Consider the following 18,828-nt stretch of genomic DNA (forward strand, 5'->3'; position numbering starts at 1 on the left):
CTACCCTGCCGCCTCTACACTCTAACCACTAGGCTACCCTGCCGCCTCTACACTCTAACCACTAGGCTACCCTGCCGCCTCTACACTCTAACCACTAGGCTACCTTAGTTAGTTGTTCTCATGTATTGTTAATCATACTATGGTATTTCATTTATTTAACCTTTTATTTTGACAGGAAGTCCTGTTGAGACCAAAGGTGTCTGTTTATCAATGTCATACCAGGAAACACTCTTCTAGCATTCATTCATATGTTAAAATGTGCCGGGTGATTTTCCTCAGGGTAACATTTATTGACGAGGAAATACAGGTACCTCAGTCAGTCTCTCATCCTGTCTCTTCCTGTCCTCTTGTAGGGGTGGGCGTCCCATTGATGTTGACGTATGTCTATGGGGTCGTCCCCATGTCGCTCTGTCGGAATGGATGGTGCCAGCCGCACAACGACCCCCCAGAAACACATAAGATACAACTGGAAGACCTAGCCAGCTGTAAGGGGCTTTAGTATAGTATATTGGATGCTAAATATTGTATCTAATGCTTACCTATGTTTGTAATTTGTCTTTTTGTTTTAAGAACTATGTACATTATATTATGAGTAAAAAGATTCCTTGCTTTTATTAAAGTAACTCAACTTATCCCATCTTGAATTGTTCAGCAGTGAGTAGTTAAAAGTAAACTCAAATAGACCAGTCCAATAGATCACAATAGACCAGTTCAATAGATCTCCAATAGATCCATACGATAGATCACTCCAATAGATCACAATAGACCAGTCCAATAGATCTCCAATAGATCCATACGATAGATCACTCCAATAGATCACAATAGATCAGTCCAATAGATCACAATAAATCAATCCAATACATCACAATAGACCAGTCCAATAGATCAGTCTAATAGATCACAATAGACCAGTCCAATAGATCTCCAATAGATCCATACGATAGATCACTCCAATAGATCACAATAAATCAATCCAATACATCACAATAGACCAGTCTAATAGATCACAATAGATCAATCCAATAGATCCCAATAGATCAGTCCGATAGATCAATCCAATAGATCACAATAGATCCATCCAATAGATCAGTCCAATAGATCACAATAGATCCATCCAATAGATCAGTCTAATAGATCACAATAGACCAGTCCAATAGATCTCCAATAGATCCATACGATAGATCACTCCAATAGATCACAATAAATCAATCCAATACATCACAATAGACCAGTCTAATAGATCACAATACATCAATCCAATAGATCACAATAGATCCATCCAATAGATCGATCAGTCCAATAGATCACAATACATCAATCCAATAGATCACAATAGATCCATCCAATGGATCAGTCCGATAGATCAGTCCGATAGATCACAATAGATCCGTCCAATGCATCACTAATAGATCTGTCCAATAGATCTCGATAGACAAGTCCAATAGATCACTAACATATCAGTCCAATAGATCCCTAACAGACCAGTCCAATCGATCACAATAAATCAATCCAATAGATTAGTCCAATAGATCACCATAGATCATTAATAGATCAGTCCAATAGACCAGTCCAATAGATCACAATAAATCAGTCCAATAGATCACAATAAATCAGTCCAATAGATCACAATAAATCAATCCAATAGATCACAATAGGCCAGTCCAATAGATTAGTGCAAAGATTAGTCCAATAGATCCATCCAATAGATCAGTCCGATAGATCACAGATAGATCACCAATAGATCACAGATAGATCACCAATAGATCACAGATAGATCACCAATAGATCTGTCCGATAGATCAATCCAATAGACCAGTCGGATAGACCAGTCCGATAGATCACATATAGATCAATCCAATAGATCGGTCCAATAGATCACAATAAATCAGTCCAATAGATCAATACAATAGATCACAATAGATCAATCTAATAGATCACAATAGATCCATCCAATAGATCAGTCCGATAGATCACAGATAGATCAATCCAATAGATCACAATAGATCCGTCCAATGCATCACCAATAAATCAATCTAATAGATCAGTCCAATAGATCTCAATAGACCAGTCCAATAGATCAGTAGATCACTAATAGATCAACCCAATAGATCAGTCCAATAGATTACGAATAGATCAGTCCAATAGATTACTAATAGATCAGTCCAATAGATCAGTCCAGTAGATTACTAATAGATCAGTCCAATAGATTACTAATAGATCAGTCCAATAGATTACTAATAGACCAGTCCAATAGATTACTAATAGATCAGTCCAATAGATTACTAATAGATCAGTCCAATAGATCAGTCCAGTAGATTACTAATAGATCAGTCCAATAGATTACTAATAGATCAGTCCAATAGATTACCAATAGATCAGTCCAATAGATTACCAATAGATCAGTCCAATAGATTACCAATAGATCAGTCCAATAGATTACCAATAGATCAGTCCAATAGATTACCAATAGATCAGTCCAATAGATTACCAATAGATCAGTCCAATAGATTACCAATAGATCAGTCCAATAGATTACCAATAGATCAGTCCAATAGGTCACTAATAGATCAGTCCAATAGATGTTGACACTACTGTATGATTGTATGGTTGTTTCCTAGTTTTAATCTGATGTTGTTTCTGAACTTCTCTTGAAGATCTTCTATTCTCTCATGTAGTCAGCGACCACTGGCCGGGACCGGGGCCAAGAGGCCAGACCAACCCCGCCCTCAGCGACACCAGCGTCCAGGAAGTCCTACAAGATGTTAGGGTCAGCGTACAGGAAGTTGGCCTGCTCCCCAGCACCAGCAGTGCTGCCACGCCCCCAGAACCAGATGCATGCGCAGGATTGGACAAGCATCAGATGCGTCATGTTTATATGCAGCAGGACAGCCAATCAGACTGCGAAGGAGCTGGGGGTGCTGGGATGCTGGATAAGACACAGACATTCTCCTTGCGGTCAGTGTCTCTTGTCGTATAGTTTTTGATTGATTGATTGATTGAGCCCAAAGTATTTCTTTGCAAAGTTTCTCTTCGTTCAATTCAAGTCAGTTCAATACACATGAATTTATCCCCTCGAGAGCAATTACAAAAGACAAGTCAGTTAATTCCTTTGATGCAACCTGCCTCTAGCTCATAAATCATGGCTGAAATATTATGTAACAGGCCTATCCTTGATGCTGTTCATGTTCTCATGTTGCAGGGAGGGAACAAACATTGAGGTGCGTGTAGAGATCGAGGCCCATCCACGAGGCGCACGTCAGTCCAGCCTCAGTAGCATCCTGTCCAGTCGCAGCCTATCAGCTGAGTCCCTGGGTCGAGCACACACAGTAGGCCGCGCCCACTCGCAAGATCACCTGGGCCACGCCCACTCCCAGGAACATCTGTATGCCTCTGAACATGAAGAAGAGAGTGGAGAAAAGGAAAGTAGAGGAAGAGAGGGAGAATGCAGGGACCACCTGCATGTTTTTGAGACGGACAATGTCTGAGCTTCGCCTACTATTTAGGCCACACCCCGCTTCCACTACAGGCTCCTACCACCAACTGTCTTCCTGCTCCACCGTCTAAGAGTCGGGGACATGGAGAGAGAAAGGGAGAGCGAGAGCGACAGTGAGGAGGGAGAGATGGAAAAAGTGTGTTTGTGAAAAATAGACTAAATAAACAGGGCCGCTTGCCAACACGGATGCATCAAAACGAACCTGAAATGACTGAAAGCATGTTGATCGACTAGTAATATAATAATATATGCCATTTAGCTGACGCTTTTATCCAAAGCGACTTACAGTCATGTGTGCATACATTCTACGTATGGGTGGTCCCGGGAATTGAACCCACTACCCTGGCGTTACAAGCGCCATGCTCTACCAACTGAGCCACAGAAGGACCACTAGTCCACTAGACTAGTCTGGTGGGTGTTAGCCTCACGTTACTGTGTTCTTTCAGAAGAGACCCACCCCCCTCCCCTTCCAATCTAACACTGGTCTATTTAAATGATTATTTAAATTAAAAGTATTACCAAGCCCCTTCTCTACCCTACACCCGCGTACTTATACTGATCTAGAGCCGTTTGTATCAAGCATCTCGGAGTTGGAGTGCTGATCTCGGATCAGTTTAGCCCTTTTTCCGATCACAATAAACATGATTATTATAGACAGAAAATACCTGATCCTAGATCAGCACTCCTACACAGAGATACATACGTACAACGCCTAATTCCCCCCTTTCCATCGAAGATAAATTTTAAGAGATCTAAAAGCATGTTTTGTTCTGTAGGGGTTAGCCACATGTAACATGCTGCTTCAACTCTCTTCCTGTCCGTCCTGTGTTGATGATGACATGCCATGGAACGTTGAGAGGCTACTGTGTAAAAGGGTCTAATGAAGGGGGGGGTTCAGCATTGTCAGATACCATGTAAACCTTACTTTGTGCAACGTGTTTTAACAGAGGAGATATGCTGGTCCAATGCTGGTCCAACTTGCTGGTCCAATGCTGGTCCAACTTTACGGGACTTGTTGAAATGCAGTCGCCCTCAACTATGACTCGTTGGGGATCTCAGTGAATTTCATAGTAGACCACTTTGACCAAACTGGTTATCAAGCTGATGTCCCCTTGTATCACAACCTTTCATTGGGGGCTGCTGCTGCTGCTGCTATCTGTTTTGGTCAAGGCATACATTATTTCACTGCTGTGAATCTAAGCAATATTCAGGGACCAGGCTCTGTGAAGTTCAGTTATCCTACGGATTCTGGCTGCCTGCATCCCAAATGGCACCCTATTCCCTACCCACTGGCCACAGACGTCAGCATCCCAAATGGCACCCTATTCCCTACCCACTGGCCACAGACGTCAGCATCCCAAATGGCACCCTATTCCCTACCCACTGGCCACAGACGTCAGTTTCAACGTCTGGTTTTGATTTACATTTGGTTGAGTTTGTCAACTACCGTGAATTCAATGTGAAATTAGCAACAACAACAACAACAAAAATGGCACTGTTTTCATTGGGTTTCAGATTAAAAGTTTGGTGGGAAAAAATGTACCTGTTGTCATTGGGTTTCAGATTAAAAGTTTGGTGGGAAAAAATGTACCTGTTGTCATTGGGTTTCAGATTAAAAGTTTGGTGGGAAAAAATGGCACTGTTTTCATTGGGTTTCAGATTAAAAGTTTGGTGGGAAAAAATGGCACTGTTTTCATTGGGTTTCAGATTAAAAGTTTGGTGACAGAAATGTCGGTTTTCCACATTGATTCAACGTCATCCCGTTGCATTTTTGGGTCGAAATGACGTGGATTTATTTTTTTTGTCCACTGGGATCATAATTCACTACTTCTGACCAGGGCCCATAGGGAATAGGGTGCCATTTGACCAGGGCCCATAGGGAATAGGGTGCCATTTGACCAGGGCCCATAGGGAATAGGGTGCCATTTGACCAGGGCCCATAGGGATCTGGTTCAAAGTAGTGCACTATATTAGGGAATAGGGTGTCATTTGACCAGGGCCCATAGGGAATAGGGTGCCATTTGACCAGGGCCCATAGGGATCTGGTTCAAAGTAGTGCACTATATTAGGGAATAGGGTGTCATTTGACCAGGGCCCAGGGATCTGGTTCAAAGTAGTGCACTATATTAGGGAATAGGGTGCCATTTGACCAGGGCCCATGGGGATCTGGTTCAAAGTAGTGCACTATATTAGGGAATAGGGTGCCATTTGACCAGGGCCCATAGGGATCTGGTTCAAAGTAGTGCACTATATTAGGGAATAGGGTGTCATTTGACCAGGGCCCATGGGGATCTGGTTTTGATTTTACATTTGACCAGGGCCCATGAGTTTGTCAACTTTGACCAGGGATGGGGATCTGGTTCAATGTGAATATTAGGGAATAGGGTGCCATTTGACCAGGGCCCACTGGTTCAAAGTAGTGCAATATTAGGGAATAGGGTGCCAAAAAGGGATCTGGTTTTCAAAGTAGTGCACTATATTAGTAGGGTGCCATTTGACCAGGGCCCATAGGGATCTGGTTCAAAGTAGTGCACTATATTAGGGAATAGGGTGCCATTTGACCAGGGCCCATGGGGATCTGGTTCATGCACTATATTAGGGAATAGTGCCATTTGACCAGGGCCCATAGGGATCTGGTTCAAAAATGTGCACTATATTAGTTGTCATTGGGCCCATGTCTGGTTCAGATTAAATAGTGCCATTTGACCAGGGCCCATAGGGAAAAGTAACTATATTAGGGAATACCATTTGACCAGGTCATTGGGTTTCAAAGATATAAAATAGGGTGCCATTTGACCAGGGCCCATGGGAAAAAATGGCACTATATTAGGGAATTTTTTGACCAGGGCCCATGGGGATCTGGTTCAAAGTAAAATTTAGGGTGCCATTTGACCAGGGCCCATAGGGATCTGGTTCAAAGTAGTGCACTATATGAATTGCCATTTGACCAGGGCCCATCCTGGTTCGTAGTGCATATTTAGGGAATAGGGTGCCATTTGACCAGGGCCCATGATCTGGTTCAAAGTAGTGCACTATATTTTTTTGACCAGGGCCCATGGGATCTGGTTCAATTCACTATATTCATTTGACCAGGGCCCATGGGGATCTGGTTCAAAGTAGGGGGAATAGGGTGCCATTTGACCAGGGCCCATAGGGATCTGGTTCAAAGAATATATTAGGGAATAGGGTGCCATTTGACCAGGGCCCATGGGGATCTGGGGTGCCATTTAGGGAATAGGGTGCCATTTGACCAGGGCCCATAGGGATCTGGTTCAAAGTAGTGCACTATATTAGGGAATAGGGTGTCATTTGACCAGGGCCCATGGGGATCTGGTTCAAAGTAGTGCACTATATTAGGGAATAGGGTGCCATTTGACCAGGGCCCATAGGGATCTGGTTCAAAGTAGTGCACTATATTAGGGAATAGGGTGCCATTTGACCAGGGCCCATAGGGATCTGGTTCAAAGTAGTGCACTATATTAGGGAATAGGGTGTCATTTGACCAGGGCCCATAGGGAATAGGGTGCCATTTGACCAGGGCCCATAGGGATCTGGTTCAAAGTAGTGTTACTATATTAGGGAATAGGGTGTCATTTGGGAACTTACTCTCTTAACAGATATCCATAATACAGTATTTCACAGCAGTAGCAGCACAGCCCTCTAGCTAGAGCTTCGAGTGGCATGTCTGTCAAACCAGCATCTGATTTAGACCTGGGAAACGTGTGTGTGTGTGTGTGTGTGTGTGTGTGTGTGTGTGTGTGTGATTAAGTGTCAGACAGGAGATGGAACAGCAGGCAACCAAGTTCCTGAGGAATAGAAATCTTGCCCTTCGTTGGCTAAGAACATCTGTCTTGAAGCTGCATGGTCCTGCTCCTCACTCACTGGCTGCCCAGGAGTTAACCACAACACACACACAGTCGCTATTGAACTGCAGTGGTGATGTTGTCGGAAAAACAGGAGACACAGGAACCACCACCAGACCCTCTCAGTCGATCACAGCACCCAGACCCTCTTAGTCGATCACAGAACCCAGACCCCCTCAGTCGATCACAGCACCCAGACCCTCTTAGTCGATCACAGCACCCAGACCCTCCTCAGTCGATCACAGCACCCAGACCCCCTCAGTCGATCACAGCACCCAGACCCCCTCAGTCGATCACAGCACCCAGACCCCCTCAGTCGATCACAGCACCCAGACCCCCTTAGTCGATCACAGAACCCAGACCCCCTCAGTCGATCACAGCACCCAGACCCTCTTAGTCGATCACAGCACCCAGACCCTCTTAGTCGATCACAGAACCCAGACCCCCTCAGTCGATGACAGCACCCAGACCCTCTCAGTCGATCCCAGAGCAGCGGTGTTCTACAAGCAGCATGCTAACTCAGGCTATATCCATTCTAGATGATTATGATGATGAGAAAATATGAACTGAAAAATGAACAGAAAGATTCCTGAGTGTGAAATCCCTTGTGAAGAGGACCTCGGAGAGACAGACAGCCATGGGACTGGACATGATATGCATTCAGAACCATGGGGATTGATACAGACGTGGTATGCATTCAGAACCATGGGGATTGATACAGATGTGGTATGCATTCAGAACCATGGGGATTGATACAGACGTGGTATGCATTGTAAATCTGATGAGGAATAAAACTTGAATAAATGTTTCACCATGAAGGACACAACTGAATGTCATCTCGTGTCTGTCCAATTTAAAAATGATCTTCAGCCTTGCACATGGCACCCTATTCCCTATGGGCCCTGGTCAAATAGCACCCTATTCCCTATGGGCCCTCGTCAAATGGCACCCTATTCCCTATGGGCCCTAGTCATATGGCACCCTATTCCCTATGGGCCCTCGGCATATAGCACCCTATTCCCTATGGGCCCTGGTCAAATGGCACCCTATTCCCTATGGGCCCTGGTCATATGGCACCCTATTCCCTATGGGCCCTCGTCAAATGGCACCCTATTCCCTATGGGCCCTGGTCAAATGTAGTGCACTAAATAGAGAATAGGGTGCCATTTGGGACACATCCCTTTACTACATAGTGAAGTGGGGAGATGAACAGGAGAAGTCAGGTTTTTGCACCTTTAACATTTGCCTGCGGACCGTAATTGAATGGAGTCTGTAGAGATGATGTGTAATGACTGCTCATATTCAACAGAGGGCGCTGGAACATAGGTGATATTGATCCTCAGAGCAGTGGTAGGCTACAGATTGAGGAATTACATTATCTGCAGCTAAGGACAAATGTTGATTGGCTCCAGAAAACAATTTATTTATATTTTATACGGGCTGTTTCCACAGGTTTTATGTCTTACTTTTCATTAGATATAATTTTATACAGATTCAAAAGTTCCAAAATGTTGTGTCCTGCTCAGGGTGTCCTTCCTGCTCAAGGTGTCCTGCTCAGGGGGGCGGATTTAGTGATTTGTCAAACAAATCACTTCAAAAAAGTAGGTTACCTTCTCACGTTCATCCCAAAATAATTCCAGCATCCTAACAGTGCACTGTGCACCCGCCAACTTTCCTTCAATTGCAAGTGGATGAAACGATCTCACCGGAGAAAGCATCCAAGCGAGCGAAACAGCGCCCCTCTGTCTTACTATGTGTAGCGCATGTATCTGATGCTGTCTGGACAAAAGGAGTAATGACATGCTGTACTATTTTTAGCCAGACAGCATTAGATACATGCGTTACACAAGACATGTTGTTTGCCTCCACGACGATGGCAGTATTATCAGCAGCACATTTATTTTTACTAAATAAATGCGTTAACTTGTGTAATGTTTCTGTTGAAATTAAATATTTGTTATTTATTTTTATTTTCTCTGCCCCGCACCTCATTGCCACAGCTGTCCCACTCTGCCCCGCACCTCATTGCCACAGCTGTCCCACTCTGCCCCGCACCTCATTGCCACAGCTGTCCCACTCTGAAAGCACCTCATTGCCACAGCTGTCCCACTCTGCCCCGCACCTCATTGCCACAGCTGTCCCACTCTGAAAGCACCTCATTGCCACAGCTGTCCCACTCTGAAAGCACCTCATTGCCGCAGCTGTCGCACTCTGAAAGCACCTCATTGCCGCAGCTGTCCCACTCTGAAAGCACCTCATTGCCGCAGCTGTCCCACTCTGAAAGCACCTCATTGCCGCAGCTGTCCCACTCTGAAAGCACCTCATTGCCGCAGCTGTCCCACTCTGAAAGCACCTCATTGCCGCAGCTGTCCCACTCTGAAAGCACCTCATTGCCGCAGCTGTCCCACTCTGAAAGCACCTCATTGCAGCAGCTGTCCCATTCTGAAAGCACCTCATTGCCGCAGCTGTCCCACTCTGAAAGCACCTCATTGCCGCAGCTGTCCCACTCTGAAAGCACCTCATTGCCGCAGCTGTCCCACTCTGAAAGCACCTCATTGCCGCAGCTGTCCCAGAAAGCACCTCATTGTGTCCCACTCTGAAAGCACCTCATTGCCGCAGCTGTCCCACTCTGAAAGCACCTCATTGCCGCAGCTGTCCCACTCTGAAAGCACCTCATTGCCGCAGCTGTCCCACTCTGAAAGCACCTCATTGCCGCAGCTGTCCCACTCTGAAAGCACCTCATTGCCGCAGCTGTCCCACTCTGAAAGCACCTCATTGCCGCAGCTGTCCCACTCTGAAAGCACCTCATTGCCGCAGCTGTCCCACTCTGAAAGCACCTCATTGCCGCAGCTGTCCCACTCTGAAAGCACCTCATTGCCGCAGCTGTCCCACTCTGAAAGCACCTCATTGCCGCAGCTGTCCCACTCTGAAAGCACCTCATTGCCGCAGCTGTCCCACTCTGAAAGCACCTCATTGCCACAGCTGTCACACTCTGCCCGCACCTCATTGCCGCAGCTGTCCCACTCTGAAAGCACCTCATTGCCGCAGCTGTCACTCTGAAAGCACCTCATTGCCGCAGCTGTCCCACTCTGAAAGCACCTCATTGCCGCAGCTGTCCCACTCTGAAAGCACCTCATTGCCGCAGCTGTCCCACTCTGAAAGCACCTCATTGCCGCAGCTGTCCCACTCTGAAAGCACCTCATTGCCGCAGCTGTCCCACTCTGAAAGCACCTCATTGCAGCAGCTGTCCCATTCTGAAAGCACCTCATTGCCGCAGCTGTCCCACTCTGAAAGCACCTCATTACCGCAGCTGTCCCACTCTGAAAGCACCTCATTGCCGCAGCTGTCCCACTCTGAAAGCACCTCATTGCCGCAGCTGTCCCACTCTGAAAGCACCTCATTGCCGCAGCTGTCCCACTCTGAAAGCACCTCATTGCCGCAGCTGTCCCACTCTGAAAGCACCTCATTGCCGCAGCTGTCCCACTCTGAAAGCACCTCATTGCCGCAGCTGTCCCACTCTGAAAGCACCTCATTGCCGCAGCTGTCCCACTCTGAAAGCACCTCATTGCCGCAGCTGTCCCACTCTGAAAGCACCTCATTGCAGCAGCTGTCCCACTCTGAAAGCACCTCATTGCCGCAGCTGTCCCACTCTGAAAGCACCTCATTGCCGCAGCTGTCCCACTCTGAAAGCATCTCATTGCTTCAGATTAATTTCACGAAAGTCGCATTTGCAATCATACGGTGCGAAACAATTCACTGGAACTCTGTCAGGGTGGAATAGTCCATTATTATGAATGGGTGATTGATGACACTTGTTTCTACTATTATGAGAAAAACGTGGAATATTGATATGAAATATGTGTATGGAAAGAAATGATTGATCTATTTTGAATCATTATTTGGCTGTATGGATTCATTAACTTTTTTGGAGTCCTTTTTTTGTCAACAATGTGGCCTTATTAACCTGGGCACAGTAGCCAGGGGGAAAAAACCTCCCTCCCCATTTCCTTTGAAGCTTCCAGCAGATTTAGCTGCTATTGGACCAACCTGCTGGACCAACCTGCTGAACCAGCCTGCTGGACCAACCTGCTGAACCAACCGGACCAACCTGCTGGACCAACCTGCTGGACCAACCTGCTGGACCAACCTGCTGAACCAACCGGACCAACCTGCTGGACCAACCTGCTGGACCAACCTGCTGAACCAACCTGCTGGACCAACCTGCTGAACCAACCTGCTGGACCAACCTGCTGAACCAACCTGCTGAACCAACCTGCTGGACCAACCTGCTGGACCAACCTGCTGGACCAACCTGCTGGACCAACCTGCTGAACCAACCTGCTGGACCAACCTGCTGAACCAACCTGCTGGACCAACTGGACCAACCTGCTGGACCAACCTGCTGGACCTGCTGGACCAACCTGCTGGACCAACCTGCTGAACCAACCTGCTGGACCAACCAGCTGAACCAACCTGCTGAACCAACCAACTGGACCAACCTGCTGAACCAACCTGCTGAACCAACCTGGACCAACCTGCTGAACCAAACCTGCTGAACCAACCCACTGGACCAACCTGCTGAACCAACTGGACCAACCTACTGGACCAACCTGCTGAACCAACTGGACCAACCTGCTGGACCAACCTGCTGGACCAACCTACTGGACCAACCTGCTGAACCAACCTGCTGGACCTACCTGCTGAACCAACCTGCTGGACCAACCTGCTGGACCAACTGGACCAACCTGCTGAACCAACCTGCTGAACCAACCTGCTGGACCAACCTGCTGAACCAACCTGCTGGACCAACCTACTGGACCAACCTGCTGAACCAACTGGACCAACCTGCTGAACCAACCTGGACCAACCTGCTGAACCAACCTGCTGAACCAACCTGGACCAACCTGCTGAACCAACCTGCTGAACCAACCTGCTGAACCAACCTGCTGGACCAACCTGCTGAACCAACCTGCTGAACCAACCAACTGGACCAACCTGCTGAACCAACCTGCTGGACCAACCTGCTGAACCAACTGGACCAACCTGCTGAACCAACCTGCTGGACCAACCTGCTGAACCAACCTGCTGAACCAACTGGACCAACCTGCTGGACCAACCAACTGGACCAACCTGCTGAACCAACCTGCTGAACCAACCTGCTGAACCAACCTGCTGAACCAACCAACTGGACCAACCTGCTGAACCAACCTGCTGGACCAACCTACTGGACCAACTGGACCAACCTGCTGAACCAACTGGACCAACCTGCTGAACCAACTGGACCAACCTGCTGGACCAACCTGCTGGACCAACCTGCTGGACCAACCTGCTGGACCAACCTGCTGGACCAACTGGACCAACCTGCTGGACCAACCTGCTGAACCAACCTGCTGAACCAACCTGCTGAACCAACCTGCTGAACCAACCTGCTGAACCAACCTGCTGGACCAACTGGACCAACCTGCTGAACCAACCTGCTGGACCAACCTGCTGAACCAACCTGCTGAACCAACCTGCTGAACCAACTGGACCAACCTGCTGAACCAACTGGACCAACCTGCTGGACCAACCTGCTGGACCAACCTGCTGAACCAACTGGACCAACCTGCTGGACCAACCTGCTGGACCAACCTGCTGAACCAACCTGCTGGACCAACCTGCTGAACCAACTGGACCAACCTGCTGAACCAACTGGACCAACCTGCTGGACCAACCTGCTGGACCAACCTGCTGAACCAACCTGCTGAACCAACCTGCTGGACCAACTGGACCAACCTGCTGAACCAACCTGCTGAACCAACCTGCTGAACCAACCTGCTGAACCAACCTGCTGAACCAACTGGACCAACCTGCTGGACCAACCTGCTGAACCAACTGGACCAACCTGCTGGACCAACCTGCTGGACCAACCTGCTGAACCAACCTGCTGGACCAACCTGCTGAACCAACTGGACCAACCTGATGAACCAACTGGACCAACCTGCTGGACCAACCTGCTGGACCAACCTGCTGAACCAACTGGACCAACCTGCTGGACCAACCTGCTGGACCAACCTACTGGACCAACCTACTGAACCAACTGGACCAACCTACTGAACCAACTGGACCAACCTGCTGGACCAACCTACTGGACCAACCTGCTGGACCAACCTGCTGGACCAACCTACTGGACCAACCTACTGGACCAACCTGCTGGACCAACTGGACCAACCTGCTGGACCAACCTGCTGGACCAACTGGACCAACCTGCTGAACCAACCTGATGAACCAACCTGGACCAACCTGCTGAACCAACCTGCTGAACCAACCCACTGGACCAACCTGCTGAACCAACCTGCTGGACCAACCTGCTGAACCAACCTGGACCAACCTGCTGAACCAACCTGCTGAACCAACCTGGACCAACCTGCTGAACCAACCTGGACCAACCTGCTGAACCAACCTGCTGAACCAACCTGCTGAACCAACCTGCTGGACCAACCTGCTGAACCAACCTGCTGAACCAACCAACTGGACCAACCTGCTGAACCAACCTGCTGGACCAACCTGCTGAACCAACTGGACCAACCTGCTGAACCAACCTGCTGGACCAACCTGCTGAACCAACCTGCTGAACCAACTGGACCAACCTGCTGGACCAACCAACTGGACCAACCTGCTGAACCAACCTGCTGAACCAACCTGCTGAACCAACCAACTGGACCAACCTGCTGAACCAACCTGCTGAACCAACCAACTGGACCAACCTGCTGAACCAACCTGCTGGACCAACCTACTGGACCAACTGGACCAACCTGCTGAACCAACTGGACCAACCTGCTGAACCAACTGGACCAACCTGCTGGACCAACCTGCTGGACCAACCTGCTGGACCAACTGGACCAACCTGCTGGACCAACTGGACCAACCTGCTGGACCAACCTGCTGAACCAACCCGCTGAACCAACCTGCTGAACCAACCTGCTGAACCAACCTGCTGAACCAACCTGCTGGACCAACTGGACCAACCTGCTGAACCAACCTGCTGAACCAACCTGCTGAACCAACCTGCTGAACCAACCTGCTGAACCAACTGGACCAACCTGCTGAACCAACTGGACCAACCTGCTGGACCAACCTGCTGGACCAACCTGCTGAACCAACTGGACCAACTGCTGGACCAACCTGCTGGACCAACCTGCTGAAACAACCTGCTGGACCAACCTGCTGAACCAACTGGACCAACCTGATGAACCAACTGGACCAACCTGCTGGACCAACCTGCTGGACCAACCTGCTGAACCAACTGGACCAACCTGCTGGACCAACCTGCTGAACCAACTGGACCAACCTGCTGGACCAACCTACTGGACCAACCTGCTGGACCAATCTGCTGGACCAACCTGCTGGACCAACCTGCTGAACCAACTGGACCAACCTGCTGAACCAACCTGCTGGACCAACCTGATGGACCAACCTGCTGAACCAATCTGCTGGACCAACCTGCTGAACCAACTGGACCAACCTGCTGGACCAGTGCTGGACCAACTGGACCAACCTACTGGACCAACCTGCTGAACCAACTGGACCAACCTACTGAACCAACTGGACCAACCTACTGAACCAACTGGACCAACCTGCTGGACCAACCTACTGAACCAACCTGCTGGACCAACTGGACCAACCTACTGAACCAACTGGACCAACCTGCTGGACCAGCCTACTAGACCAACCTACTGGACCAACTGGACCAACCTGCTGGACCAACCTACTGGACCAACCTGCTGGACCAACTGGACCAACCTACTGAACCAACTGGACCAACCTGCTGGACCAACCTACTGGACCAACTGGACCAACCTACTGAACCAACTGGACCAACCTACTGGACCAACCTACTGGACCAACCTGCTGGACCAACTGGACCAACCTACTGGACCAACCTGCTGGACCAACCTACTGAACCAACTGGACCAACCTACTGAACCAACTGGACCAACCTGCTGGACCAACCTACGGGACCAACCTGCTGGACCATTTACTGGACCAACCTGCTGGACCAACCTACTGGACCAACTGGACCAACCTGCTGGACCAACTGGACCAACCTACTGAACCAACTGGACCAACCTACTGAACCAACCTACTGGACCAACCTACTGAACCAACTGGACCAACCTACTGAACCAACTGGACCAACCTACTGGACCAACCTACTGGACCAACCTGCTGGACCAACCTGCTGGACCAACCTGCTGGACCAACCTGCTGGACCAACCTGCTGGACCAACCTGCTGGACCAACCTGCTGGACCAACCTGCTGAACCAACCTGCTGGACCAACCTGCTGGACCAACCTGCTGAACCAACTGGACCAACCTGCTGGACCAGCCTGCTGGACCAACCTGCTGGACCAACTTGCTGGACCAACTGGACCAACCTGCTGAACCAACTGGACCAACCTGCTGAACCAACTGGACCAACCTGCTGAACCAACCTGCTGGACCAACCTGCTGGACCAACCTGCTGGACCAACTGGACCAACCTGCTGGACCAACCTGCTGGACCAACCTGCTGGACCAACCTGCTGGACCAACTGGACCAACCTGCTGAACCAACCTGCTGGACCAACCTGCTGAACCAACCTGCTGAACCAACCTGCTGGACCAACCTACTGGACCAACCTGCTGGACCAACCTGCTGGACCAACCTGCTGGACCAACCTGCTGGACCAACCTGCTGGACCAACCTGCTGGACCAACTGGACCAACCTGCTGAACCAACTGGACCAACCTGCTGGACCAACCTGCTGGACCAACCTGCTGGACTGCTGAAACCTTTGCTGAACCAACCTGCTGAACCAACCTGCTGAACCAACCTGCTGGACCAACCTGCTGAACCAACTGGAACCAACCTGCTGGACCAGCCTGCTGGACCAACTGGACCAACCAACTGGACCAACCTGCTGGACCAACCTACTGGACCAACCTACTGGACCAACTGGACCAACCTGCTGGACCAACCTACTGGACCAACCTGCTGGACCAACTGGACCAACCTACTGAACCAACTGGACCAAACTGCTGGACCAACCTTTGGACCAACCTACTGGACCAACCTGCTGAACCAACTGGACCAACCTGCTGGACCAACCTGCTGGACCAACCTGCTGGACCAACCTGCTGAACCAACTGGACCAACCTGCTGAACCAACTGGACCAACCTGCTGAACCAACCTGCTGGACCAACTGGACCAACCTAGGACCAACCTGCTGAACCAACTGGACCAACCTACTGAACCAACTGGACCAACCTACTGAACCAACTGGACCAGCCTGCTGGACCAGCCTACTGGACCAACCTGCTGAACCAACCTGCTGGACCAGCTGGACCAACCTACTGAACCAACTGGACCATGCTGGACCAACCTACTAGACCAACCTGGACCAACTGGACCAACCTGCTGGACCAACCTACTGGACCAACCTGCTGGACTAACTGGACCAACCTACTGAACCAACTGGACCAACCTGCTGGACCAGCCTACTGGACCAACTGGACCAACCTGCTGGACCAACTGGACCAACCTACTGAACCAACTGGACCAACCTTGGACCACCTACTGGACCAACCTACTGGACCAACCTGCTGGACCAACTGGACCAACCTGCTGGACCAACCTACTGGACCAACTGGACCAACCTACTGGACCAACTGGACCAACCTGCTGGACCAACCTACTGGACCAACCTACTGAACCAACTGGACCAACCTGCTGGACCAGCCTACGGGACCAACCTGCTGGACCAACCTGCTGGACCAACCTACTGGACCAACCTACTGGACCAACCTGCTGGACCAACCTACTGGACCAGCTGGACCAACCTGCTGGACCAACTGCACCAACCTACTGAACCAACTGGACCAACCTACTGAACCAACCTACTGGATCAACCTACTGAACCAACTGGACCAACCTACTGAACCAACTGGACCAACCTGCTGGACCAACCTATTGGACCAACCTACTGGACCAACCTGCTGGACCAACCTGCTGGACCAACCTGCTGTACCAACCTACTGGACCAACCTGCTGGACCATGCTGGACCAACCTGCTGAACCAACCTGCTGGACCAGCCTGCTGGACCAACTGGACCAACCTGCTGAACCAACTGGACCAACCTGCTGGACCAGCTGGACCAACCTGCTGGACCAACCTGCTGAACCAACTGGACCAACCTGCTGAACCAACTGGACCACCTGCTGGACCAGTGCTGGACCAACCTGCTGGACCAACCTGCTGCACCAACTGGACCAACCAGCTGAACCAACCTGCTGGACCAACCTGCTGAACCAACCTGCTGGACCAACCTACTGGACCAACCTGCTGGACCAACCTGCTGGACCAACCTGCTGGACCAACCTGCTGGACCAACTGGACCAACCTGCTGAACCAACTGGACCAGGCTGAACCAACCTGCTGGACCACCTGCTGAACCAACCTGCTGGACCAGCCTGCTGAACCAACCTGCTGAACCAACTGGACCAGCCTGCTGGACCAGACCTGCTGGACCAACTGGACCAACCTACTGAACCAACTGGACCAACCTGCTGGACCAACCTACTGGACCAACCTACTGGACCAACTGGACCAACCTGCTGGACCAACCTACTGGACCAACCTGCTGGACCAACTGGACCAACCTACTGAACCAACTGGACCAAACTGCTGGACCAACCTACTGGACCAACCTACTGGACCAACTGGACCAACCTGCTGGACCAACTGGACCAACCTGCTGGACCAACCTGCTGGACCGACCTGCTGGACCGACCTGCTGGACCAACTGGACCAACCTGCTGGACCAACCTGCTGGACCAACCTACTGGACCAACCTACTGAACCAACTGGACCAACCTACTGAACCAACCTACTGGACCAACCTACTGAACCAACTGGACCAACCTACTGAACCAACCTGCTGGACCAGCCTACTGGACCAACCTACTGGACCAACTGGACCATCCTGCTGGACCAACCTATGGACCAACCTGCTGGACCAACTGGACCAACCTACTGAACCAACTGGACCAAACTGCTGGACCAACCTACTGGACCAACCTACTGGACCAACTGGACCAACCTGCTGGACCAACTGGACCAACCTGCTGGACCAACCTGCTGGACCGGCTGGACATGGACCAACTGGACCAACCTGCTGGACCAACCTGCTGGACCAACCTACTGGACCAACCTACTGAACCAACTGGACCAACCTACTGAACCAACCTACTGGACCAACCTACTGAACCAACTGGACCAACCTACTGAACCAACTGGACCAACCTGCTGGACCAACCTGCTGGACCAACCTGCTGGACCAACCTTGGACCAACCTACTGGACAAACCTGCTGGACCAACCTGCTGGACCAACCTTGGACCAACCTGCTGGACCAACTGGACCAACCTGCTGAACCAACCTGCTGAACCA

The 18,828-nt window shown here is 50.0% G+C and overlaps 1 protein-coding gene across 11 annotated transcripts in view; it reads left to right on the forward strand.

Moving 5' to 3' along the window:
- Window positions 1-4,211, forward strand: part of si:ch211-278j3.3 (E3 ubiquitin-protein ligase RNF19A) — a 98,511-nt gene extending 94,300 nt beyond the window's left edge. For 10 of the 11 annotated variants that reach the window (XM_052524571.1, XM_052524572.1, XM_052524570.1 and 7 more), the window contains 3 exons: window positions 354-485; window positions 2,655-2,955; window positions 3,200-4,211. In XM_052524571.1, the coding sequence (XP_052380531.1) occupies window positions 354-485; window positions 2,655-2,955; window positions 3,200-3,485 (719 nt within the window). In that variant the 3' untranslated portion in view covers window positions 3,486-4,211. The remainder of the gene's footprint in view (window positions 1-353; window positions 486-2,654; window positions 2,956-3,199) is intronic. The other variant, XM_052524578.1, reaches the window with a different exon arrangement.
- Window positions 4,212-18,828: the final 14,617 nt, after the last annotated feature.

The sequence above is a fragment of the Oncorhynchus keta genome, chromosome 8, assembly GCF_023373465.1.
Source record: "Oncorhynchus keta strain PuntledgeMale-10-30-2019 chromosome 8, Oket_V2, whole genome shotgun sequence".
Lineage (NCBI taxonomy): Eukaryota > Metazoa > Chordata > Actinopteri > Salmoniformes > Salmonidae > Oncorhynchus > Oncorhynchus keta.